The sequence below is a fragment of the Lissotriton vulgaris genome, chromosome 9 (assembly GCF_964263255.1).
Source record: "Lissotriton vulgaris chromosome 9, aLisVul1.2, whole genome shotgun sequence".
NCBI lineage: Eukaryota > Metazoa > Chordata > Amphibia > Caudata > Salamandridae > Lissotriton > Lissotriton vulgaris.
The window spans coordinates 1227997578-1228024968 of NC_141697.1; the positions used below are offsets into that span (position 1 = coordinate 1227997578).

At 46.6% G+C, this 27391-nt stretch overlaps 1 protein-coding gene across 1 annotated transcript in view; it reads left to right on the plus strand.

Annotated features, from left to right (window-relative positions):
- The window catches only part of IHO1 (interactor of HORMAD1 1), a 285901-nt gene extending 259048 nt beyond the window's left edge, over positions 1-26853 (plus strand). Inside the window, exons 6-7 of the mRNA XM_086936886.1 lie at positions 19104-19204; positions 25519-26853. Of these exons, the coding sequence (XP_086793012.1) occupies positions 19104-19204; positions 25519-26853 (1436 nt within the window). The remainder of the gene's footprint in view (positions 1-19103; positions 19205-25518) is intronic.
- Positions 26854-27391: the final 538 nt, after the last annotated feature.

A 27391-nucleotide genomic window follows, 5' to 3' on the forward strand; every position in this document is an offset into this window, starting at 1 on the left:
GACGATCACTTTCCTATGAATAGTTAGGGAGGAAATTTCTCATTTATCTACTCGGGATAAAACTACGATAATAGAAATCAATACGACTTTCCAAATTGATATATATATATATATGTACCTTCTGCTCTTGGCATCAAATGTTCCCCTCCTCCCTCATTTTTTCATTCATTCCTTACCTGATCGGGAATCACATCCGTTCATGCAAACAATGTCTGACTAGAAGGTAGGGTTACCCAGATCGAACAAGAATACAAGGCACATGTCGGTTCACTAAGAACTGGGGTATTTATTTGCAATAAACATAAACACAATACTATGCAATGTATATTCTGCAAAGAAAAGGAAAAAGGTTAGAATGGGCGCTTAATATGGGAAAGGGCGGAGGTCACCTGGTTAATATGAAGTCGGGGCTCGGCAGTCATCTAGGTTCCCTTCTGGTCTCTGTGTCTTGTCTCGTCTCGAAATCACACCTCAGCCGTCACAGGTACACGTCTGCACCGCTAGACTCAATCTCCTCTGCTCCCCTCCAAGTCACTGGAACCTTGCTCGCTGTGAGCTGCCCTCTCTCTCTCTCTCTGTCTCTGTGCGCTCCGCGCTATTTCTCCTTCAGTCTTTCTCAGAGAGTCTCGGTTTTAGAATCTTTCTCGGACTTCAAAATGGCGACTGTCCGCCTCAGAAATAATTAATAGCATAGATGCTAAAGGCTAGCTGCCGTCTACGAACTAACTGACTCATCGCCTAACACTTTCGCTAATATCAAAACCTGTCCCTTCATGGAAAGTTACGGCCAGCAACCTGCCGCCCACCAAATTCTTGTACCTCCCCGTACCAAGGACACGTTCCCAGCCGGCCGGCCTGAAGTTGTGTCTTCGGAGTGGAGAAAAATACAGTCTTTCGATAAGGGCCAGCCTGAACCGGTTCTCTCCAAGCGAACAACACCTTGAAACTAAAACATTACACTTGACCTAGAAAGCCTCTCAAGCTACCAGGCAGAGAGCAAGATGGAGTCTGTCCCGTTTAAGGCCTACAAGGCCCAAAATACGCATAACTCCATGGAAGATATACTAACACTCTTGCAAAAGGATGGATCATCACTAACACTTATATATCTATCCCCTAGCTTAAATTTATAAGCCTTGATCTAAAGAAAAGGGTACGAAAATGCACTACTGTGCCTCATGGATAGGTCCTACTTATAGTCCTAATCCCTATACTATAAGGGTAATAGGCTGGAGTCATCCTCCATCATCCTCCCTCTAAAAGGGCCGGAAAAAATCGGTTATTACACTTCACCCTTGACTCCAGTCTATTAGCCATGTTCTACATAGAACTAACATCAGTAGAAGAATAATAAGAAACAAAATTAACTGATCTATGTCTCCCGCTAAATCTACAATATTGGAGTAGAGAAGGAATGCACTGAATAAAGCAGCAAATAGCCACTAAAACACAAACAGAAATCATAATACCCCCTAGAATCTGTCGTAAAGAATGTAAGTCAGGCAACCAGTTAAAGAGCCAATCAAACCAGCCCTGATCAATATGTTGTCTAACTTCTGCAGTCAAATCGTGGAGTTTGTCAATATGGGCTTGGATAGATTTAGAGTGGTCAGACAAATTAAAACAGCAAAGACCTTCAAAGTCAGAACATTCATGTCCATGTTTTAACAAGAGATAATCAATCGCAGCGCGATTTTGCAAAATAGCACGACGTTCACCCTGGGCATCTAATAATAAGTCAGATAGTACAGTAGAAGTCTGATTAATGGATTTAACCATCCAGCAGGCCATCTTGCCAATTGTTTTAACGTTATAAACGGCTAAAGCCGGGACACCAATGATAGAAATAGCTAAACTAAGGTATTCAGATTTGGAATAGAGATGTACGGAGGAATCACAGTCTTCATGTAACATCATAGAGCTTCGTACTACACGGGAATGGGAACCAGGGTGCGATGAAAACATTAATAAGCTTAATCTAGTGATAGCACATGGACCTCCGGAAATATTAGCAGGAATATAGGGCCAGGAGGTATTCCCACAGGAGAACAGCCATCCAGCAGGCAGTAACATTGCACGGTAATAACTAGGAGCAACCAATATACGTTTACATGTCATATTGTTCTTAACGGAAATGCACGAACTTGGAAGTCTTTGTAAACATAATAATCGTTGATGAGCTGAAAAAGAGGTGGCAGCCTGCAATTCTAATTTAAGACATTCTGTGATGGCCTTGGGATCACATGTCAAGATGAAGCATAAATCACCCTGTGAAATATTATAGGTAATGATTTGGGAATGAATTGGGGGAATAGAGTCAGACATGACCGTACACAAAGGGCAGAATTCGTGAGCCGAAAAATCGCCCAGAATAATATTTGGTCGGACACTGGAAATATTGAAAATATGTCGCAAAGTTAGTAACTCTTTTGGCAAGAGTAATCCAGAAGTTTGACGAAGAATCCCACGCAGCGAAGGAACGAGGAACTCGGGTTCTCCAATCAACCGAAGTCGGTGGGTTCTCTCCTCTCCCGGCGTAGCAGACCAAAAGGAGTCCAGCGCCGGCACATCCTGCAGCAGCAATCCAGAGAATGATCTGAAAGAATACAAACACAGGCCTTAATCATTCTCGTAGGTAACATTTGTCAGCTGGGACAGCTTCCCAGCTATCTTTCCCTGGCTTCATCACCAAAATGGTGTTGTCATGACCGGTCGCAATAACTTCAGCCTGTTCAGGGGGATGTTTAGGCGATTGCACCCATATTTTAGCGCCAGGGTTATCGGAGGAGCCGAAGACCTTTTGGCCACGTGTCGTTAGCAAAGTCGGGGCAGTGCCTTTCTTAATCTCACCACAGAAGACAGGCATAATCAGCAACTGAGCAACACGGTCAGACTTTTTAAATGATAAATCAACCTCACTGCTATTAAGCAGGAGGACCTTAATCTCTCCCTGATAATCGCTGTCAATCACTCCTCCAAGAACTTGAATACCTTTCAAGGCAAGGCCCGATCTAGGGGTTTTCAGTCCAAAGCTACCGGCTGGTATACAGACACCAATGCCAGTTTCAACAATGATTCGGTCTCTACCTTTTAGGACAACATCATTCATGGCATGCAGGTCCAAGCCTGCGGAACCTGGGGTTGCTCTACATGGAACCAAAGCTCCGGGGGTAATTTCCCAGTACGTGACAGTATTAACAAGGGTATTTGGTTTCGCATCAACAGTTGGAGGAAACAAACGCATTAAAGGAGATTCAGCATGCAACAAGGGACGATTGTTTAAAATCAATAATGCCTGGAGTAAGAAGTCCCTCCAGTGTTTGTAATGTTCATCCGTTAACTTTCGTAATTGTTCCTTTAACAAACCATTCATCCTCTCAATCAATCGCGAAGCCTGTGGATAATATGGAATGTGAAACACCCATTCAATGTTATTTTCCACACAGAATTCCTGCACCAATCTTCCACGGAAGTGGGATGCATTATCAGATTGAATTTGAAATGGAACACCATAATATAAAATGAGTAGTTCCAATGTTTTAATGGTATTGATTTGGGTAGCATTTTTACAAGGGAAAGCGACCAGAAGGCCATTATAGGTATCAACAGCGGTACAAATATACTGACAATTTCTGCTCATAGGGAGCGGGCCAATATCATCAATTTGCCAAATTTGAGCGGGCAACTTTCCTCGATGTAAATGGCCTCGAACAATATGAGGCACTTTTCTCTTTCTAGAATGCTGACAAATGGGACAATGCAGAATGACATCTTTAATCAAATTTAAAGGAATATGAATTCCTCGATCGGAAGCCCACCTGCTAGTGGCTCTTTCTCCAAAATGTCCTGCTTTTTGGTGGGCCCATTTCGCCAATCCTGCCAAATCAGAATCCTGCATGTCCACCACTGCCTCAGAAATTTTAGACTTTTCATCTGCAATATTATGAAAGAACTTGTCAAGGGAGTCAATCGGGGTATAAGCATCCACATGAAAGATTGTAACAGTACTCTGTGGGAGTAATTCCCAAATTTCTTGCCATAATTCGTTACCCCACAGTTCTTTTGAATGCAATTCCCAATTATGAGAATGCCAAGTTGGTAACCAAACCGCCAGTCCATTAGCAGTGGACCAGGAATCAGTGAAAATATGACATGTGCCAGGTAGTTCCTGTTTCAAAACTTGGTAAACTGCATATAATTCAGCATATTGACTACTTTTTCCATCACCAGTTGTACTCAATTATTTCTGCGTAATCGGATTATATGACACTGCTTTCCAATGCCGTTTCTCACCAATGAACCTCGCTGAACCATCGGTAAACCACACATGTTTTCTATCCTCCGCGGACAGATCATCAAATGATTTACCCCACTTGACAGGAGATTCCTGTACTACGGGCACAGAACAATCACTTCCAGTCTCATTCGATGGCGCCTGCGCCACTCGCTCATGCAACACTGCCACACCTTTCGGACCCACACGTGCCCTGTCCTGAATGTACCATTTCCATTTAATCACACTCGCCTCTTGAGCATGTCCAATCCGATGGGATTTTGGCGAACTCAAAACCCACTGCATGATAGGAATTTCAGGTCTCAAAATCACAGCATGACCTAGGGTCAATTGCTCGGTATCCACCAGAGCCCAGTAACATGCAAGCAACTGTTTTTCAAAAGGTGTATAACGCTCACCAGCCTCAGGTAACTTTTTAGTCCAAAAACCTAATGGCACTTTTTGTCTGCCCTGCTTTTGCCATAGACTCCAATTGGCATACGGACCTTCCACAGACACATTCAGATCCACATCACCCTCGCCCACAGGCCACAAATCCAAGGCGTACTGAATCGCTTCTTTTGCAAAATTAAATGCATTCTGTTGTGGTTCACCCCATTCAAACGCATTCTTTTTACGAGTGACTCGATATAAGGGAGCCAAAATCTGACTCAAATGGGGAATATGCTGACGCCAAAAACCAAACAAACCAATGAAACTCTGAGCCTCTTTTCTATTCCTTGGAACCGCAAAATCTAAAATTTTCCGCTTTACCTGTGGGATCACTTCTCTGTGACCTTCATGCCAATTGATGCCTAAAAATTTAACATTTTGGGATGGGCCTTGTAATTTATCAGGATTAATTTCCCAACCTTTTGCTCGTAAACAATCAAGAATCTGGTCTAAATGGGACTGGACCTGATCTTGCGTCTCACCTTGAATCAAAATGTCATCAATATAATGACACACCTGTATTTATGGATGTACGGGCACCTCAGACAAATGTTCCGCCACCAGCCGGTGACAGATCGTAGGACTATGCACATAACCTTGAGGAAGACTCCTAAACGTCATTTGACGTCCATTCCAGGTAAAACTGAATTGTTCCTGACACTCGGGGGCAATTGGAATCGAAAAGAAAGCATTAGCAATGTCAATGGACGCATACCATGTACCTGGATGCTTCTGAATTCTCTGAATCAAAGTAACAATGTCTGGCACTGCAACAGTCAAACGAGGTGTGTATTTGTTCAATTCTCGATAATCAACAGTCATGCGCCAAGAATTATCACTCTTACCCACGGGCCAAACGGGATTATTCCAAGCAGAAGTGACCGGAGTTATAACTCCTGCATCAACCAAATCCTGAATTGTGGCACTAATTTTTTCATGACCACCTGGAATACGATATTGTTTCTGAGAAACTACTTTCGTAGCTTGAGGAATTTTAATGGGAGGCATTCGTAAACGGCCAACCCGTACGGGTCTGGACGAAATGTACTGCTTGGTTCCAAATTGATAACAACCATCATCCAAATGCAAAGTCATTCCTTTCAAAATATCAATTCCAATTATATACTCCAAAAGTGGTACAACTAACACAGAATATTCTTTACGGGGAATCCTACCAATTTTCATCTCAAGTGTAGTTTGTACTGTGGGGGTCTCTTTTCCACCTAAACCAGTAATTGTGAAGAATTGTCCCTTAAATTTCTTTGATTTACCATGAATTAAAGTGGCCTCCGCTCCTGTATCCACTAATGCTCGGGCCCTTTGGATATTACGATGTTTCCAAAAAATCTCAATATCTACATAGGGTCTGTTGTCTCTGTGAGCCCACCTGCGTACTGGAGCTTGACCTATTTCCTAGTCATTTTTACTGCGTTCTGTCAACCAAGACAAATCAGGATAAATACTCTCATGTTTCTTGGGTATCAAAATGTCCTGTTCATATCCATCTCCATTACGAAATGGATTTTTGTCATTTTCATAGTACTGTGAATTACGATCAGCAAGCTTGTGACGATCCTCCCTTCTCCTCAGCTCAGGGGAATAATCTCTCTCATCTCTATATCGGTTGGAAACACGATCATCTCTCCCCCTTTCTTTTTCCCCCTCTCTCTCTCTCACATTGTCACGACGAGGGGACACATCACGATCATAGCGCCGGTCACCACGGCGATCAGAATCTACACGGCGCCTCTCATCACCACTGTCATCAGAACCACGGCCACAATCATTCTTTCGCACACGACGGGCACCCTCCTTCCGATCCAAACCACGCTTACGGAATATCTCCCACAAGCGATTATTAGGCTCGCCGTCAATGTCCTCCCTTTTCACACCATCCGCCAAAAGTGCAAGAAACATATCACGTCTAGAGAACTTATAATCCCCAGCAGTACGACCCTCAGGTCGAGATTGTCTCTCAGGTTTAAACCATTCACCCAGCTCACCAAGCTGACGAACAGATTCAAGCACCGTAGACAGAGGATTGCCTGTCTGATTAATCAATAAAGTCATCATAACCTGCTTCTAAGCAACAGGGGAAGAACGGATAATGCGATTGCGCACAGAAGATGTCAAAAGACCGTCCAACAACCTGTCAGAAGTACTGAGAAAAATCGCGGTCTTCATCACTTCCTCCTTCAGACGTTGCGACGCATCACGCAAAGTGTACCACAGCTTGTCATTGACAGGCCAATCAGACTCAGTAGGGTATTTATGGTTACAGCCATCAGACGCAAGCTGGAGCAAACTAATTTGGCCAGCACCATTATAATTTCGTAAATGATCTTGTATAGTAGAATCGGAACTCAAAGAGCAAAATCGTAAACAGTCAACAGCATCGAGCATGATACCGGCAGCGCCCAGTTCATAAAGGCGCACCATCCACGTAAGCAAAGCCTCACCGGGCCGTTGACGAAAGCGTTGTAAAATGTCACTAACCTCCTGTTGAGTAAAATCTTCAATACTATCCAGAGCAACACCACCCGGATTACCAGGAGCTTGTTGTAATTTGCGACGAAATACAGGATGAGCAGAAACCTCCGGAAGAGCCCCCGAAGAAGCCCTGTCCTTAGATTTAGAAGAACAATCAGGATGAGATACGTCATCAGGACGGTAAGAGCGACCACGGTCGCCAGACATGTCGTCCTTGTCACAAGAAGTAGATTTACAGTCACGTCCGGAGCGAGAAGACTCGCGTTTGTCACCCTCCTCAGCTGAGGAGTCAGAGGCATTAGAATCCCAGATGTTGCCATCCCACTCGTCAGGGTTCCAATCCAGTCCGGCTTTCGCCACGACCAGACGCACTTTCCGTGTAGACACACGACCACGACGGTGTTTGTATTTATATCTCGCAATGCGAACCGCAGCCCTCTCGGCTATAGTTTGATAAGTCTCAAGTTTGTCGACAAGCAATTTATTTTGACACCGCAAAAGCGTATGCGCATTTTGCAATTCAACAACCTGTCCATCCATATCCTTGCATTGCTTTCGCAACTGAACAAACCTCTCATGAAGAATTCTGTATGCATGCAGCACAATCCAACCTCTGCGCCCTAAAATAGGAAGCTCATCACCTTTCACTACTGGAGCTTTTTGCAAGCAAGAAACCACATCAGCAGGCTCCGCCTGCTCCAGACAAGAGGACCAATTCTCGCTCAAACCAGTAGAGTCGGCCCACTCACGGGCCAAGGCCTCGTAAGGCGTTGATTCCCAGCCGGGAATTTGAACAGGCAATTTGAAAACAGAGCCCGTTTTTTTCGAAAACATTTTGACACACAAAAAATATATACACAATTATCAACAAAGAAAACACGTACGAGCCGAGCGCAAACCAACAAGATGAAAACAATACAGCGCACACAGGCTTCGTAAACAGTTTGTGACGCCAGATGTAACGACCGGATTTTCCGCTTAGATGGAATCAGCCCCTAAGGGCCCCTCTAACCCAGCCGGAACGTAATCACCTCCCACCTTAGAACGTATTTACAATAGGTATGGATATATAGGTATGTACGTCTTGTACCTAAGGATGGGGAAATAGCAATAAACATGCATAGGTTTTCTACAATATCCTATTTACACCAACTAGTCTCGCGGCCACTTAGGCCCAGACTAATCTACCCTGGGGCAGATCTGATAATATACCCTTACACACTGAGCTCTATCAGTGCTCACTCAACACACAATCCGGCGTGTCTACACACATAGGTCTGCAGCCCCAGTGCTCTCATTTACACACGGTTCACAATCTGGCAAACCTACGCACCGTATCCCCCCGGTGCTCTCATTTACACACGGTTCACAATCCGGCGAACCTACGCACCGTATCCCTCCGGTGCTCTCATTAACGCCGTATACTAACGACGATCACTTTCCTATGAATAGTTAGGGAGGAAATTTCTCGTTTATCTACTCGGGATAAAACTACGATAATAGAAATCAATACGACTTTCCAAATTGATATATATATATATGTACCTTCTGCTCTTGGCATCAAATGTTCCCCTCCTCCCTCATTTTTTCATTCATTCCTTACCTGATCGGGAATCACATCCGTTCACGCAAACAATGTCTGACTAGAAGGTAGGGTTACCCAGATCGAACAAAAATACAAGGCACATGTCGGTTCACTAAGAACTGGGGTATTTATTTGCAATAAACATAAACACAATACTATGCAATGTATATTCTGCAAAGAAAAGGAAAAAGGTTAGAATGCGCGCTTAATATGGGAAAGGGCGGAGGTCACCTGGTTAATATGAAGTCGGGGCTCGGCAGTCATCTAGGTTCCCTTCTGGTCTCTGTGTCTTGTCTCGTCTCGAAATCACACCTCAGCCGTCACAGGTACACGTCTGCACCGCTAGACTCAATCTCCTCTGCTCCCCTCCAAGTCACTGGAACCTTGCTCGCTGTTAGCTGCCGTCTCTCTCTCTCTCTGTCTCTGTGCGCTCCGCGCTATTTCTCCTTCAGTCTTTCTCAGAGAGTCTCGGTTTTAGATCCTTTCTCGGACTTCAAAATGGCGACTGTCCGCCTCAGAAATAATTAATAGCATAGATGCTAACGGCTAGCTGCCGTCTACGAACTAACTGACTCATCGCCTAACACTTTCGCTAATATCAAAACCTGTCCCTTCATGGAAAGTTACGGCCAGCAACCTGCCGCCCACCAAATTCTTGTACCTCCCCGTACCAAGGACACGTTCCCAGCCGGCCGGCCTGAAGTTGTGTCTTCGGAGTGGAGAAAAATACAGTCTTTCGATAAGGGCCAGCCTGAACCGGTTCTCTCCAAGCGAACAACACCTTGAAACTAAAACATTACACTTGACCTAGAAAGCCTCTCAAGCTACCAGGCAGAGAGCAAGATGGAGTCTGTCCCGTTTAAGGCCTACAAGGCCCAAAATACGCATAACTCCATGGAAGATATACTAACACTCTTGCAAAAGGATGGATCATCACTAACACTTATATATCTATCCCCTAGCTTAAATTTATAAGCCCTGATCTAAAGAAAAGGGTACGAAAATGCACTACTGTGCCTCATGGATAGGTCCTACTTATAGTCCTAATCCCTATACTATAAGGGTAATAGGCTGGAGTCATCCTCCATCATCCTCCCTCTAAAAGGGCCGGAAAAAATCAGTTATTACATATGTGTAGGCAGGTTGTGTGTTATACTGCGGCACAGTACCTCTTCTTTTGGCCTTACCAGGACGTTCTGGGCTGACTGTGACTGAACTTTGCATAGAGCCTTCACCTTCTTTGAAAGCCTTGCACCGGCTAGTGCGGCGCTTTGACTCCATATACGCCATCTGTTGGCTGCTTCACTTCGACTGAGGCACACGTGGCACGCATGAGCAGTCTGCTGGACCTCAGCAAACTCTCAGGGAGAGCACTCTTGTTACTTCAGGTTACAGATCTCCTAACACGTTGTAACGCCAGTTGTAGCTTCCTCCCTAGCCCGGTAGCATGCAAATGACCACCCAATACACCCTGTGGAGCGTATCTTTATTCTTCAGAGTGCAACTGTTAACCCCCGCGCTGCATCATGTACTTTATTAACCACACCCAATTGATTGTCATTCTCATGCAGAGTCTGTCAGAGACCTGAAAGTTTCAGCTCCTCATATCTACAAAACACTACACCAACTATCATTTTTAAAAACATTGATTTAAAGAACAGATGTGTTATTATTCTACACTTCTGCCTGCCGTAGCGCTGTTGTTGGCGCTACACCCGGATTCACTGCTGTTTGCTGGACTTGGGGCCACTACTCGCCGCACCCGCTCCGCGGGTGCCGCTTCGCCCTGTTGGCTGTGTGCTGCCTGGACACCTTCCCGGGAGCTTGAGGCTGGTGGTAGGAGCGAGGCGCAGCGGGGCTGCGAGCGTTGCAGGGACTCCATTGCCCAGGAGTCCCTGCGTGACCTGCAAGACCTTCCGGTCCGCTCTCCCCGTGGCCCGCCCACCGCCCACAGGAGGGTACTTTACCTCCTCTCCCTGCACGGATCCTCGGGACACTTCTGCCTGCCGTAGCGCTGTTGTTGGCGCTACACCCGGATTCACTGCTGTTTGCTGGACTTGGGGCCACTACTCGCCGCACCCGCTCCGCGGGTGCCGCTTCGCCCTGTTGGCTGTGTGCTGCCTGGACACCTTCCCGGGAGCTTGAGGCTGGTGGTAGGAGCGAGGCGCAGCGGGGCTGCGAGCGTTGCAGGGACTCCATTGCCCAGGAGTCCCTGCGTGACCTGCAAGACCTTCCGGTCCGCTCTCCCCGTGGCCCGCCCACCGCCCACAGGAGGGTACTTTACCTCCTCTCCCTGCACGGATCCTCGGGACACTTCTGCCTGCCGTAGCGCTGTTGTTGGCGCTACACCCGGATTCACTGCTGTTTGCTGGACTTGGGGCCACTACTCGCCGCACCCGCTCCGCGGGTGCCGCTTCGCCCTGTTGGCTGTGTGCTGCCTGGACACCTTCCCGGGAGCTTGAGGCTGGTGGTAGGAGCGAGGCGCAGCGGGGCTGCGAGCGTTGCAGGGACTCCATTGCCCAGGAGTCCCTGCGTGACCTGCAAGACCTTCCGGTCCGCTCTCCCCGTGGCCCGCCCACCGCCCACAGGAGGGTACTTTACCTCCTCTCCCTGCACGGATCCTCGGGACACTTCTGCCTGCCGTAGCGCTGTTGTTGGCGCTACACCCGGATTCACTGCTGTTTGCTGGACTTGGGGCCACTACTCGCCGCACCCGCTCCGCGGGTGCCGCTTCGCCCTGTTGGCTGTGTGCTGCCTGGACACCTTCCCGGGAGCTTGAGGCTGGTGGTAGGAGCGAGGCGCAGCGGGGCTGCGAGCGTTGCAGGGACTCCATTGCCCAGGAGTCCCTGCGTGACCTGCAAGACCTTCCGGTCCGCTCTCCCCGTGGCCCGCCCACCGCCCACAGGAGGGTACTTTACCTCCTCTCCCTGCACGGATCCTCGGGACACTTCTGCCTGCCGTAGCGCTGTTGTTGGCGCTACACCCGGATTCACTGCTGTTTGCTGGACTTGGGGCCACTACTCGCCGCACCCGCTCCGCGGGTGCCGCTTCGCCCTGTTGGCTGTGTGCTGCCTGGACACCTTCCCGGGAGCTTGAGGCTGGTGGTAGGAGCGAGGCGCAGCGGGGCTGCGAGCGTTGCAGGGACTCCATTGCCCAGGAGTCCCTGCGTGACCTGCAAGACCTTCCGGTCCGCTCTCCCCGTGGCCCGCCCACCGCCCACAGGAGGGTACTTTACCTCCTCTCCCTGCACGGATCCTCGGGACACTTCTGCCTGCCGTAGCGCTGTTGTTGGCGCTACACCCGGATTCACTGCTGTTTGCTGGACTTGGGGCCACTACTCGCCGCACCCGCTCCGCGGGTGCCGCTTCGCCCTGTTGGCTGTGTGCTGCCTGGACACCTTCCCGGGAGCTTGAGGCTGGTGGTAGGAGCGAGGCGCAGCGGGGCTGCGAGCGTTGCAGGGACTCCATTGCCCAGGAGTCCCTGCGTGACCTGCAAGACCTTCCGGTCCGCTCTCCCCGTGGCCCGCCCACCGCCCACAGGAGGGTACTTTACCTCCTCTCCCTGCACGGATCCTCGGGACACTTCTGCCTGCCGTAGCGCTGTTGTTGGCGCTACACCCGGATTCACTGCTGTTTGCTGGACTTGGGGCCACTACTCGCCGCACCCGCTCCGCGGGTGCCGCTTCGCCCTGTTGGCTGTGTGCTGCCTGGACACCTTCCCGGGAGCTTGAGGCTGGTGGTAGGAGCGAGGCGCAGCGGGGCTGCGAGCGTTGCAGGGACTCCATTGCCCAGGAGTCCCTGCGTGACCTGCAAGACCTTCCGGTCCGCTCTCCCCGTGGCCCGCCCACCGCCTACAAACGGCCCTTATATCCTACTCTGGGGCTTCCGCGACGCGGGACGCGCGCGGGTCTAAGCACGGGGCGAAGACCGGGCAAAGAGCGGGCCGTTTGAGGCCGTTCGAGGTCTGAGCGGTCTGGTCTGGGCCCCTTCTCTTCCAACTTTGCTTCGTTCCCTGTGTTGTGAGCTTGCCTATTTTTTGTTGCCTGTGTTGTTAGCCTTAGGCAGGAACCATGTGTACTCGTGTTACACGTAACAGGGCAGCTAAGGGAGGGGCGGCACTTAATGGGCCTATGGACGATTTTATTACGAGGACAAGCAAGGCGATAGATCACGAAATTAACAAACTGCAAACTAGAGTGTCCCTCGACTTGGAAGCGGCTAGGAAGCTTTCACTCGAATTTGCTTCCCTTAAAAAATCTTCCCTTGGTCATATAGCCACTGCTGTTTCCCCTAACCACATCTCTATAAAGGAGGGTGCCATAGTTCTGGTGGATGTACACGACATACCTACTTTACCTATCCCCTCTCCACTCTTAGGTCTTCCTGCATTGACTGAAGTACTGCCCTGCGCTGAGGGTAGCCCCCCTGTTCTTCCCATTTCTTCCCCACAATCCCTTGATGTATCCTTGGCCTCCACTTCATATGGCGGCCTCGATAATATTCTAGGGAACCCTAACAAGAGAAAACGCTCCCCTAGTCCAACCTCCCCAAGGAAAAAAATACTAGTACAGGGGGCCAATATGTCCATCATCGACAAAACTGTGGACGATGCTAGTTCGGTCACATCCCTTACCTCCCCATTGATCCCCCGTGCTGATAATAGCGTGGGACAAGTCCCTGTAGATCCTGGAAGTACGATTTTACCTGAGAGAATAGATCCGGGCTGGACCAACCAAGAAGGGAGGGAGAGGGAATTCATAGGAGTGGTATGGGAGTCCCTAAAAAATCTTCTATCCCCACTGGACTTAAGGCTTTCTCGTATAGAGAATAATCTCCTCGAGATGGAGAAAAGTATCATCGCCTTGGCCACTCTTGGCCTGAGAAGCCTCGAATGCCAGGGGGTGATTGATAGCAACATGGCTCCTCAGGACTCTATCCCACCCCCTGTACCTATCCCTGTTCCGCTCCCCAATCCCACTGTCCCCCGCCCTACCCATCCCATCCCTAAACCCCGCACCAGGAGCTGTATTGCTACAAATCTGCCACCGCAAGTTAGGGCTACCACCTCAAACACATCAAGAGCCCAGAACTCAGCCACCTCTAGCTCCTGCCCCGACCAGGCCCCCCGAAATGACATTACACCATCTCCTGGAGCCCAGAACGTAGCTAGTTCCAGCCCTCGCCCTGCTCAGGCCTCTCGGAATAACAATCCATCAGCACCAAGAGCCCAGAGCGCAGCAGGCACTGGTTCCCGTTCGGCTAAGGCCCCCCGGAACAAACCCCCTACCCACTCTGTTGGGGGCTCCCAAACCAGAAGCAACTTCCGAGGAGGTTATATTGACCTTCCTCCAGAAGCAAATGACTATATGGTGGTCCTAACGGGTGTCCCGGAATTAGAGAATGGCCAGTATGAGGACCAGCAGTCCTTACGTAATAAGGTTATGCACTGGCTCAACATCTATAGGCCTATCCCCAATGGCAGGAGGAGCAGAGTTTTAACGACACGAAGAGTTCCTTGGGTGGGCACCACGAGGAAAATGACCCCTGGCGATTGTATAGTCGTAACTTTTGATGATGCGCACACGGCCAAACACATCTGGTCTCCTGGGAATCAAGACTGGGGTTCTTCCATTGCACCTAGGCCTTTGTCATTTTTCTATCCCCCCCGCATAGTATGCCCGCAGGGGGGCCTTTGGCCTGCAGTTCCCCAACAGCCTAGCTGGGGATATCCCCCCACGGTGTTCAATCCAAACAGTGGCTGGTTTGGAACTGTAAACCCAAATAGGTTTGGCAGCCTGGAGGACGTCGACTGACTCCTAACGCCCCCACTAATAGCCCTACCTAGAAACCCCAATAGTATTGTACCAGAGACAGGGAGACTGACTCTGGCGACTACTGTGGGTGCGACTAGTACTTCTCCTCTATCCCAGCCCCCAACCCAGACCCCCTCTATACAGGACCCGGTATATCCCTCCCCAGCTGTTTGTTCCCCTATCATCCCCTTAGCTTTAAAAATGACTCCAGCCGATGGTTTGTTACCTCCATCCCCTCTCCAATCTCCCAGAGCCAATAACATTCACGTTGTATCTCAAGTTCCTGAGCCCAAGATGGGCAAAACCCTGGCAAGTGCTCTCCAGCTTAAAATTCTGAGCTGGAACGTGGCGGGGCTTGCCCGGAATTTTGATAAACCTGATTGGATCTCCTTTTTGGAGCCTTTTGGGATCTGCCTTTTACAAGAAACTTGGTGCCTGGAACCAGTGCATAGGGTTGGCTTCACCACCTACATAGTGCCGGCTACCAGGCCCAAAGGCAGCAAAGGCCGTCCTTCTGGCGGCCTCCTTATTTGGCTTAGCATTTCGTTGGGGCTCACAGTAAAACACATAAATTCTCCATCCCCTGATCTCTTGAGACTCACCATTCAATGTCCGGGAGGTAAAACTCTGGAGCTTTTTAATCTATATTTAAGGGGGGCCAGGGCGGGGAACTCTAGCCCTTTGTCCATGACTGGTATTGAAGAGGAGCTATCTGGCTGTAACATTGATTCCTTCATACTTCTGGCTGGGGATCTCAATTGTTGTTTCGAGCCTCTGGCTAGTGATGACATCCTGGACATATGGGAAGACGATGTCAAGAGAGGCATTCCCCTGCTTACCCTCGATCCTATCAAGAAATGGACACAGAATGCCATTGACATTAATGCATTTTGCCTTGAACACGACCTTAGAGCTACCAACGGTCGCTGCAAGTCAGATACTGGGGGTGCGCACACTTTTAACAGGACTGGACACACCTCCAGAATTGACTATGTGATGTTAAATTATAATCTGTGGGAATATGCTATCGATATGGTTGTTCAACAAAGCACGGACAGTGACCACAATCCTTTGGTTCTCTCGCTTGCTCCACTGTGGGACCTAGGGCCCTCAGCACCATCCCGGTCAACCGGGAAAACATCCCACGAAGTCATTCCATCTAATTGTGGGAGGCGACTGAAGTGGGCTAAGGTCGCTTCTGATGCTAAAAGAATGGCCCAAGCTAAGTCCATCTTAAAGGAAGCCAAGTGTACTGTCGACACGTTGGACCCCGTCACCCCTATCCTCGTGCCTTTCGTAGAAACTATTGTTTCTCTTAGCAATCTTTTCATGGTTCCTGAGGGGAAGGGAGGGCCTAAGCGGAAAAAAGAAATCAGGGGTAGAGACCTATGGTATTCCCAGGACTGCCGCCTAGCAAAAAGCGAGTTAATCTTGGCGGTTAGTGCCAAAGACCCTGCCTTGATCGCAGTAGCCAGGAAAAAGTACAAGAAGACCCAGGCCGTGGCTAAGGCCACGCATGAAACCAATTTTTGGAGTGACTTAATGGAGGCTGGCTCCAGAAAGGACTCAAGGGCCTTTTGGGCCCTGATTAGAGGCAGGGACAGGCCTGTTGATTCCCTGCTAACGTGCAACATTACAGGGGAAGCCTGGCTAGCCCACTTCTCTGAACTCTACTCCAACTTGAATCCCTTGGGGGTCCCGGGTCCAAGCAGGGTATTCAGCTACAAAGTGCCAGCCAACAGCTCTCATCCTGGCCCCGCTTTTTCTTCTAGGGAGGTGGAAAAAGCAATTAGGTCTACAGTCCCCAATAAGGCGGCAGGCCCAGATGGAGTCCCTGGTGACTTACTTCGTAACAACGCTGAGGTCTGGAGCCCATTCATCGCTAAACTCTTGAATGAGGCAATGATGGGTGGCGATTTCCCGGACTCTTGGAGGGGGGCGGAAGTCGTCCCCATCTATAAAAAGGGCTGTAGGGACGATCCTGCCAACTACCGACCCATAAGCCTGCTTGATTCCACCCAAAAGGCAGCAGGGAAGGTAGTTCTGGGCAGGGTCTTGCAGTGGGCGGAGGAAATGCAGGTCTTGTCTGACTTTCAGGCCGGCTTCAGATCTGGAACCGGCACGACTGAACAGACATTCCGTTTCCTAATGCTCTATTGGAAGGTGGTCACTCTGGGCAAGGGCAGTCTGTATCTCGCCTTTATCGATCTGCGGACTGCCTTTGACCTCGTGCCGCGCAACCATCTGTGGGCTGTACTTGAGGGCATGGGTATGCCTGCGTACTTGCTGTCCCTTATCATGAAATTCCATGAAAACAACTTCGCCCAAGTTAGATGGGGTCAGCAGGGCCAAAAAACATCTTGGATACCTGTGGACAGGGGCGTCCGCCAGGGGTGCGTGCTAGCTCCCACTCTGTTTTCCTTATATCTAAACGGAGTGGTTGAGCATCTTCTCCAACTACCAGCAGATGCCCCCTCCCTGGCGGGCAGAAAAATACCAACGCTCCTGTTCGCAGATGATACCTTGCTGATCTCAAAAACCCCGAAGGGCCTCCAAACCCTGTTAACAAGATTCCAGGGCTTTTGTGACACAAGGGGCTTGGCTATCAATATTGGTAAAACCAAGTTCCTTGTATTGAATCCCCCCAGGAAAACAGTCCACCCTCCATCTATAGATGCCGTACCCCTAGAAAGGGTGAGGGAATTCGACTATCTAGGAATCAGGCTTTGCGATTCCATGTCTTGGAAGGCGCACCGTCAGAAAGCCATCTTGACATATAGGAGGGTGACAGGCGCCCTCCTAAAAGAACACCGCGCCTCACCCCTCAAACCAATCGGGGTGATACTTGACATCTACAAGGCAAAAGCTGTGAGTGCGGCACTGTATGGGGCCGAGTTGTGGGGCACCCAGAAATTTGACACTCTATCTCAACTGGAAAACAAGTTCCACAAAGATTTAATGCGGCTCCCCTACAGTGCGCCCACCATACCCCTATTGCTAGATACAGGAACACGAGCGATAGATGATCAGGCTAAGTTACGCCCCCTCCTCTTGTGGGCCCGCATATGGAATGTTCCTGAACTTTATAGCTATGCGGATGCGCTAAACGAAATTCTCTCAACCCCTGGATGGAATAAGATTGGTTGGCTTCTTGGAGTAAAACGCCTTTTGTGCGATTTAGGCCTGGAGGACGCTTGGGCCAGCAGATCATCACCCCCCAAACAGCTGCTGAAGAAACTATTTTGGGCATGGGTAGATAGCGAGAGAGTGTCCCATCCAAATTTGTGCCGATCAGCAGAGGAGTTCTTGACTACCAAATGCCGCCCCTTCAGAGAACCCTACCTTGATGTAATTCTGAACACAACAGACAGGGCGCTGTACTTTAAATTCAGGGTAGGGGTTCTGCCCCTAGGCACAAGGACATCAAAATGGAAACCACCATGGCAAACCATAGCAACTTGCCCCTTCTGCCCAACCAGGGATGAATCCATTCCCCACTTATTGTTCGAGTGCCCAGCCTATGCTGCTCCTCGTCGCAGATGGCTGAAACCGCTCTGCGTGAGGCTGGGCACTCGGTCACATTTGGAGGCCTTACAGCTATTAAGAACAGATCCTCACCCACTGCTAGCATGTGGCCTGGCCAAATTCCTGGGGTGGGCATGGAGGATAAGATCAGCGAGGAGAATGGTCCTCCAGTAAGAATCCCAACTGGTATCCCAGTAGTCTGGCCCTCCCCTGTATGTGTCCCCTTCCGATTATGCACACCTATAGCTGCTAACTATGTATTTGCACTAATGTTTTTAGAATAGTTGCTGATATTATGTGGCATATTTTAAGCATTCTATCTGTGATTTTGTCAGCTCATTGTATAACTGTTTTTATGCTTGCTTTTATTCTTTCTGTAATGCTTTTATGAAATGAAATATTTCGAAATAAAGCTATACTACTACTACATATTATTCTATTGTTAACTCTGACTTTCTTTTTGTTTTGTGTTGCAACTATTTGGTATTTTATAGGTGCTGTTTGTAGAGTAGGTTATTCAAGAGAAATAGCTTGATTATGTCCAGCACAACCTTGTTTGAACGTTTATGGAAGTAATTCATTAATTTTTGGTATTGTCTTGATATTGCACCTAGGAATAGTCCCCTGTAGTCCATTGCCAAGAAATTACACATCGGACATGCAGTAGCTGTGCGTGTGTATCAATTATTACATAGACTGCACTTTTTAGCGAGGGTTCCAATTTGCTTTATATTCTTCAGGGCAGTGCCAAATGTGTGAGTAAACATGACAGGTAGAAATAGAGAAAGCATCCACTGTATTGTACAGAAAAAAAAACGCATTCCCTACAATAACATACCAAACAAGGCCCCTTTTTCCTTAATGAAAGACACGAATTAGTGCGTTGTGGGTGTTGTGTATTTAATTTAAGATTATACTGATATGCTTCCATTTCTTCAATATAAATGCATTTCCTTTTTTTTTAGTACAAGAGAATGCTGACCACTATGCTTCGATACTGAATGCTTTGAAATCTAAAACAACGACTGATCAGACCTTACTGAATATTGAGCAGAAACTTTTGAATGTAGGTTCAACTTTTTGTAATGTTCCTTAGCTTACTTAGTTGAAGTTATTCCATGTATTTTTTATATAACTGACTCAAACTAGTTTCAAGCGAAGTGATGATATGCCATAAAGTCAAGTAATATTGAGAAATCGGATTCATCCACGAAAGTGTGTGTGGAGTGCTTGTTTAGCTATCTTTAAGTCACATGGAAGCTGCTACCTAGTAAGGAACTTTATTGGATTTCTTTATGTTTATATCTCTTGGAATTTTAAATCACTGTATGAGAAGACTATCAAAATGTTTTAGTCAAAGGTAAATGGAGTTCATCACCAAGTCTCCATAGACCTAAGTGTATATTTTCCTTTGTTTATAGCTACCACAGGTTATTTGAAACTGTATCATGGTTGTCACTGATTATTGTGTCAGATGTTTTAGGCTACTTTTCTCACCCAATACTTTCTTGTCTCATGGGCATACTGAAACACACACTCAAGAATAAATTCAAGACCAATTTATAAACATAACACCAATGTTCATGTAATTTTTCAGACCAATAACTTTGTTCTACAGTATGTACTTTTTAAGTTATGAATTTTTCAAGTTCGCAAAATAAATTACTTTTGTGCACAATTACACACCATTGAAGTCAATGGGAAAAAAGAGAAAAATTCATATAAAATCACATAGTTGGATCTCAAGGTTCACCTTTGGGATTTAGGTAATTAGCAAGGCCAGACCCAATGTTCCAAAAGTGGATTCTCTGGAGCATCCTGGATTCAGCCAAGAGCAGGGTGCTTATGTTGTTGATAGCTGGCATGCTACAAAGAAGGGGGCCACTTGAAATCTCACTTCACAAAGGAACTTAAAAGTAAGTCTGAGGGGTCCCAGTCAGGGAGCATATTAATGGGCCTCAGTACCATGGATAGGAACACAGCTGGATCGTCCTTACCAAGGCTCGTCAGTATGGGTGCAAAGCAGATAGGTGAGCTGGACAGTGTGCGTCAAGATGTCCCTGTGGTCAGGAGCAGGTGGCTTAGAGAGGTGATTTTGGAATAGCCGGGCCACTCATGAAGTGGGTCACAGGGGTCTCGGTGGCCCTAGACAGGTGCTTTCTTTCTGGACAGTTGGAGTCCGGATTGGACTCTTCGTCTCTGTGCATGCTACAAAAGGTCCAGTACCCTGGGTATTGTTCCGGCACGGCTCCGGTAGAGCCTGGTGTCTCCACATTTGGAGGGGCGACAAAATTGATCCTCTGGTGCTGATGTGCCACTTTTGGTTCTGGTGTTGCAACAGAGTCACCAGGGAGCTGTAAGTCCGTAAAACCAGATTCGGCAGTTAGGTGCCTGTGGCTGCAGGGGGGGCGGTACATCCACTCCAAGGGAGTTCTTTGGCAATTTGTAGAAGACTGAGTGGCCTACAGGGTTCTTGGGGAGATCACAGTTGCAGGACAAGTCAGCACACCATGATTGTAGAGTGCTTAAGGCAGCAGGTAGGGTTTGGCACCAATTGTATGCAGCAAGGCTTCAGTCCTCGGGTCAGCGGCTCTTTTTTGTCCTTTTCTTCTCTGTGTCCAGCAAATCTAAGTTCAGGATCCAGGTATGCCACCTAAATACTAAATTAGGGGTGCTAAAGAGGGTGGCAAGTAGTAACCAATGGGCTACCTACCTTTAGGGTGTCTATACCCTCTAAGTGACCACTTCCTGTGTGAAGGGGCACTGCCCTGACCCTAATTTGCTAATTCCCTCACCAACTAAGATGGAGGGAGATGAAAAGTGGGCTCCACATCACCTGCCTCACCTTAGGGGTGGTGCTGGCTGAATGGGGACCTGCCTCCTAATTTAGCAAATTTTCCTGCCTGCTCCGTCAAATATGGAGCAGGAAATGGGAGTTGGCATCCTCCACTATCGAGCTGCCTGGGTCACATATCAAAGGCGGCATCACCTTCGAAGCTTCCCACCCTGGAAGGCCATCCTGTCCTTGAGGAGGTGAGAAGCACTTCCTCCCAGAGCAGGCTTTGTTTTCAGCCTCCGAGAGTGCTGGCTGTCTTACCATGAGGTCAGAAACATGTCTGGTAGTGGCATGCTGGCTAAGATGAGTCAAATAGCACACCAGTGCTTGGTAGGTTTTCAGGAGACCTTCTAAAGGGTCTCCTGTGTGCATTTATGAATAAATGCAACAGTGGCATCAGGGAAGATTTATTAAGGCGAGATATATGGTACCAGACATCTTAGGGTACAGTTACGTCATCATGGAGTTAGGAAACTCATAGTAAGTATCCAGCCCATGCACTCTCTATGGCTTTCCTGTGCACTTACAATATTCAAGAATGGACTTGATATGGTACGGTCATATCTGTCATGTAGATATGTCCACATATGGGATATCGGGCACAATGCCTAAGGCCCGCAGTTGGGGTGACTTACCTATACCTCATGCAGTGTATGGGGACATGACATCCAGGACTGGATGCCATGTCGACTTTTAGTTTTTTTCTGCACCAAGACACACAGCCTGCAATTTGCAGTTTGTGTGGTCTTGGTGAGGGGTCTCTTTGGTGGCACAATTCGTGCTGTAGCCAAAGAGGACCCTTTTCAGTACCAATGCCCTAGGTACCAGGGGTACGTTTTATTAGAAACTTACATGGGTTGCTGAAGTTGTGCCAATCATAGTACAGTTTTGGGCAAGAGATCTGGCACTGGGAGCCTGGTTGGCAGGGAAACAGTGCACTTTCAATTTGAAATAACATCATGCACCAGGCAAAAAGTGGGGGCTAACCACGTCAAAAATGGCACTTTCCTACAGATCCTTACTTTGACCAGGATCCCAGAGCACTCACTTTCCAATATAAGAACCTTGTTCTTAAAAAAATGCATGTTTAAAGGAAGATACCCACAATGGGGGAATAGGATTGCATGCAAGATATTTTTCAATGCAGGTGATGCATAAGCAGGTTAACATGGAACAGATGCACAGGTTGAAGGGGTAACAAGATCACAAACTCTTACTGGCCAATTTAATGAGCTTCCAATCTGTTTATACTTCCGCCCTCAGCAGGGGACACCCCTCACCCCCTTGTTTGAGTTGGGAATAAAAGAGTTGTGCTGGGACTTGAAGATTTAAATGTTGCTTCTTTGGAATAATTCCAATCAATCGCATTAGTTTGTGCAAAGCATATTTATTGGCACGCCAAGTGAACAGCCAACACGTGTTTCACCCCTGATTGGCCAGCAGGCCTGGGGCTTCTTCAGGGCTGTATTTGTGAGTGACAGAGTAAAAAAAGGGTGTGTCGCAACAGTGTAATAAGACGGGAGAAGTGAAAAAGTTAAGGAAGAGAAGAAGAGAGAAGAAAAAGAGGAAAGAGAGACAAAAGGGAAGAAGGAGAAGAAAGGAGGGGAGTAGGAAGAGACAAGAAAAGGAGAAAAAAAGGAGAAAAAGGAGGGGAAAAGAAAAAAGAAAGGAGGAAAGTCGCAGGTGGGTTTAGGAGTTTAGTTAGGAATAGTGGGAGAGGTATAGGTGGTTCAGAGTGATTAAGGTGAAGGAAGATAGACAGAGTGTGGATAGCGTAAGGTGTTGTAGAGGCAGACATAGTTCATATATGTAGTTTAAGTAGTTTACATAATCATATGATTTAGTCATTCGATGAAATATCAAAAAATACATTTGTATAAAAATATGATTAAAATAGTTCGAAAGGCATAATTGACATAATTGACACATTAGTAGCGGAAAACAAAGAGGTACATTCGGGAAAGAAGGGTCATGATGATAAATGCAGTGTGGCATTAGATGGCACATTGGTAATAGAAAGCAATAAGGTACATAGGAGAGGAAAAGGTCATAATAATATACATAATGCGGCATTGATTTTAGCCGATTTTAACACGTGTTTCACCCCTGATTGGCCAGCAGGCTTGGGGCTTCTTCAGAGCTGTATTTGTGAGTGACAGAGTAAAAAAAGGGTGTGTCGCAACAGTGTAATAAGACTTGAGAAGTGAAAAAGTTAAGGAAGAGAGAAGAAAAAGAGGAAAGAGAGACAAAAGGGAAGAAGGAGAAGAAAGGAAGGGAGTAGGAAGAGACAAGAAAAGGAGAAAAAGGAGGGGAAAAGACGTCAGAGATGTCAGGCAATCGGTTGATTGATTTATAATTATTCCGTAAACCTATTTCCCCTATACTGCTCTTTCATCATAGTGCCCCCTATTTCCTTTCACCACTTTAAGATGGCGACATTCGTTGCACATTCTTTACTTCCGGTTTTCCAAACCGGATGTCTTTCCTTCAACGCAACCTTTTATCCAGCTGGCTAAGACCTCGCCAGACCGGCGAGTTACCCAAACCGGAGCTGGAAAGACCATGCATTACGCCGAGATTAGTAGGTAAGCCACCTAATACCTATACGCCTACCGACCGTCTTCAGATACTCTCGATCATTTTCCTTTGCTCAATTTCCCCCCCCCCCCTTCTTTATATTGCACAGATTGAACCTGACTACGCTATGAGCCGGGACTAAAAAATTAAATTACATTTGGTAAGCCTACCCACAAGTTGCGTCCTTTCTCGCTTTATAACTCCCTTTTTCCTCTCCTATTAGCTCATTGGAATAGCATGACTCGCATAGAGCATGCCTTCTGTTTTTCACTGGCGGCACTGTTATATTTATTTCTATTTTCAAAGATTAGATATCTCACGGGTGTCTTCACAAGGATTAAGTTTCTCTCTTCCTTTTTACATTGGATTAATTAACTTTTTTCTCACAGATCTTACGTTTACAACCTTGAATTACCTTTCCATCGTACTAGTGACCCTGCCCAAGGCACTTTTTTCTTACTACTAGAGTCCATTAACTATTCATACTACCAGACACAATTTGAATTAACGAGACCAATGACCCCTCACAAGGCATTTTCTTCTCACTATTTGAGTCCACTTACTGTTCACACTACCATATATAGTTTGAATCAGCGAATATTCCTTCTAACTTCTCACTATTATTCCTTTCTTCTGTCACTTATTCCTTCTTTTCTGTTACTCATCTCAATCAACCGATTGCCTGACATCTCTGACGTCTGTTCCGTTGATAACCATTGCCCCACCTGAATCTCGCAATGACCGGACATCCGCCACATGTAACTATTATAAAAAAAAAAAAAATCCTCTTGTGTACATCGTGTATTTACTCTTGATACTCTACTGGGCACTAATCTGCTGGAATTTATACACAAAAGGGTCAATCCATATCGCCGACTACTTTTTCATGAATGCCTAAATTTGCACTTTATCTTATTGAAATTAATTGACTATGCACTTTTGACATGCTATTATTTTGTATCTACCATGTATGTATACATTGCTTTATGATTTGACTATTGTTTTAGTATTTCCTTTATTATCTGTTGCTTACCTGTCTGCCTGTAACTTTCTGGCTCTCGACTCACGGCTAAAATCAATGCCGCACTATGTATATTATTATGACCTTTTCCTCTCCTATGTACCCTATTGCTTTCTATTACCAATGTGCCATCTAATGCCGCAATGCATTTATCATCATGACCCTTCTTTCCCGAATGTACCTCTTTCTTTTCCGCTACTAATGTGTCAATTATGCCTTTCAAACTATTTTAATCATATTTTTATACAAATGTACTTTTTGATATTTAATCGAATGACTAAATAATATGATTATGTAAACTACTTAAACTACATATATGAACTATTTCTGTCTCTACAACACCTTACGCTATCCACACTCGGTCTATCTTCCTTCACCTTAATCACTCTGAACCACCTATACCTCTCCCACTATTCCTAACTAATCTCCTCAACCCACCAGCAACTTTCCTCCTTTCTTTTTTCTATTCCCCTCCTTTTTCTCCTCTTTTTCTCCTTTTCTTGTCTCTTCCTACTCCCCTCCTTTCTTCTCCTTCTTCCCTTTTGTCTCTCTTTCCTCTTTTCTTCTCTCTTCTTCTCTTCCTTAACTTTTTCAATTCTCCCGTCTTATTACACTGTTGCGACACACCCTTTTTTTACTCTGTCACTCACAAATACAGCCCTGAAGAAGCCCTAGGCCTGCTGGCCAATCAGGGGTGAAACACGTGTTGGCTGTTCACTTGACGTGCCAATAAATATGCTTTGCATAAACTAATGCGATTGATTGGAATCATTCCAAAGAAGCAACATTTAAATCTTCAAGCCCCAGCACAACTCTTTTATTCTTAACATGGAACAGAGCCAGAACCAAAATGGGTTATTCTATGTGCTAAATACCCAAGCTTAGAACAACTGTTATAGAATATGTATTCTAATGGGTTTTTGTTTCTGCTGCCTCCTTTCTACAGAAACATACAGAGGTCGTAGATTTGAAATCCAGTTTGCAGCTCCTCAGAGAATGTGTTGAAGTTCTGAAAACGGAGCAGTGTGATCAGTACAAGAAGCTTTCTGAGCAGTTGAAACAGATGCCTGACCAGCAGCAGTATTCTACCATCTTAACAGAGCTTCAAAAACTTTCCTCCACCCCAAAAACTCCCACACATTTGAAAGACAGCACATCACAAACATCTCCATCCTTGATTCAGGACCTCTTTCTTATTAGTCAGGAGAAAACCTACCAGAAAACCACAAAGTTATGCCAGAGAAGCTCCTTACACACACAGCCTTGTGTGGCAGAAAGCCCACCCAAATATGGAGGCTGTGGGGAGAGCCATGTTCCAAAACCTGTAGCCTTCAAGGATAATGTAAAAACAAGTGATGTAATGGTGTACGAGTCCTCTGTTGTCTGTGTAAATGACAAGGAAAGTATGATCAAAAGTGCTTCGTCGGTTAATTTAGAATCTCAGTTGTCTTGCAGCCAACCTAACTCTGGATCGAAGTTCGATGGACAGTGTTTAGAGAACGTTTCTGAAGTCAAATACCTACTTGCTCAAGAAAACAGGCAAATCACAGGAGCAGAAAAAGTGACCAGCCAAACTAACAAACAGGGATCTGTCAATACTTTGGAGAAGCGAACCTTTGGACTGCGCCCACGTCCCCGCCAGGGGCGCCGGCACCAGACTGGAAATACAGGCCAGTGTATCCCACCGATCAGCACCATTTCGAATATAGATGTAGAAAAAACAGAAAAAACGGGAAAGCCAAAACGAGAAAAGAGCAAAATGGTTTTGAGGAAGAGCAAAGCAGGTTATTCAAAGAAAAAAAAGAAAGCGATCAGTGTGAAAGCCTCAGCCGACAATGTACAAAAACAACCAACCTGTAAGGCATCAGCCAACTGGGAAGGTTTAACCGGAAATGAGTTTGGGAAGAATTCCTCTCTCGGGGACTCAGGCGTGAACCTGTTAGATCCCTCTGCTTTTCCATACAGTGAAGACGCAGTGTCGAGATCCCAGCAGAAGGAAGCATCGGCTGTTCCATCATCTTCTAACCAGCTGGTGGGACTGCCTCAATGCAGAGTAGAGCAAACTCCAAAGAACACACTATGCAACAGCAGCAGGAAGGGCCTAAAACTTTTACAGCTGGACTATTCCTCGCAGGACAGTTCCTTTTTTTATTGTAATTTTAAAAGTGGAAGCCAGGTGGGCTGGTTTAGTCCCTCTAGTCCTCATTCCTCTATGACAAAAACAGATAGTAAATTTGCATTTCAGTCTCTTTTTTTTGACAGTAGTGAGGATTCTGGCTAACAGTGTTTACAGTATATGAACCTGTTTACCTCAATTATTTTGACTTTATCACATAACTGTGTCACACCAGTGGTTGCTAAATGTAAACTGCAAATTACTCTTTGCTTTTCATTTCGTTCCTTAATGCTTAATGTTTCTGAAATGCATGTTTGAATGCTGCTTAATTTCGTTTTAAGTGTACTTTACAGCCTTCTTTTCATCATTCTGCTTGGAACTCTCATCATGATAGAAGCATTGGTTTTACAAGGATGATTCTCCCTTCCAATGCAAGATTGGCTTGTTTGACCCCAGTTTGAATTCATAGAGCATCGCCAAGCAGCTATTTGTACTTTAAGCCCTTCCCCACACACCTTGCCAACTCATTTACCAAAGAACAAATTACATTCTACTGTTGCTCCAGTTCCCAGACAATTGTAGTTTCATCAGTCAGAATTCGAGTGATTGGCAGTTTTGAGTTGTTAATATCTCAGAAAAGCTTCCTCTTTTCCTCCTGAGTTATAGAACATATGTTTATCTGCTTGTAAAATTACATTTCCAT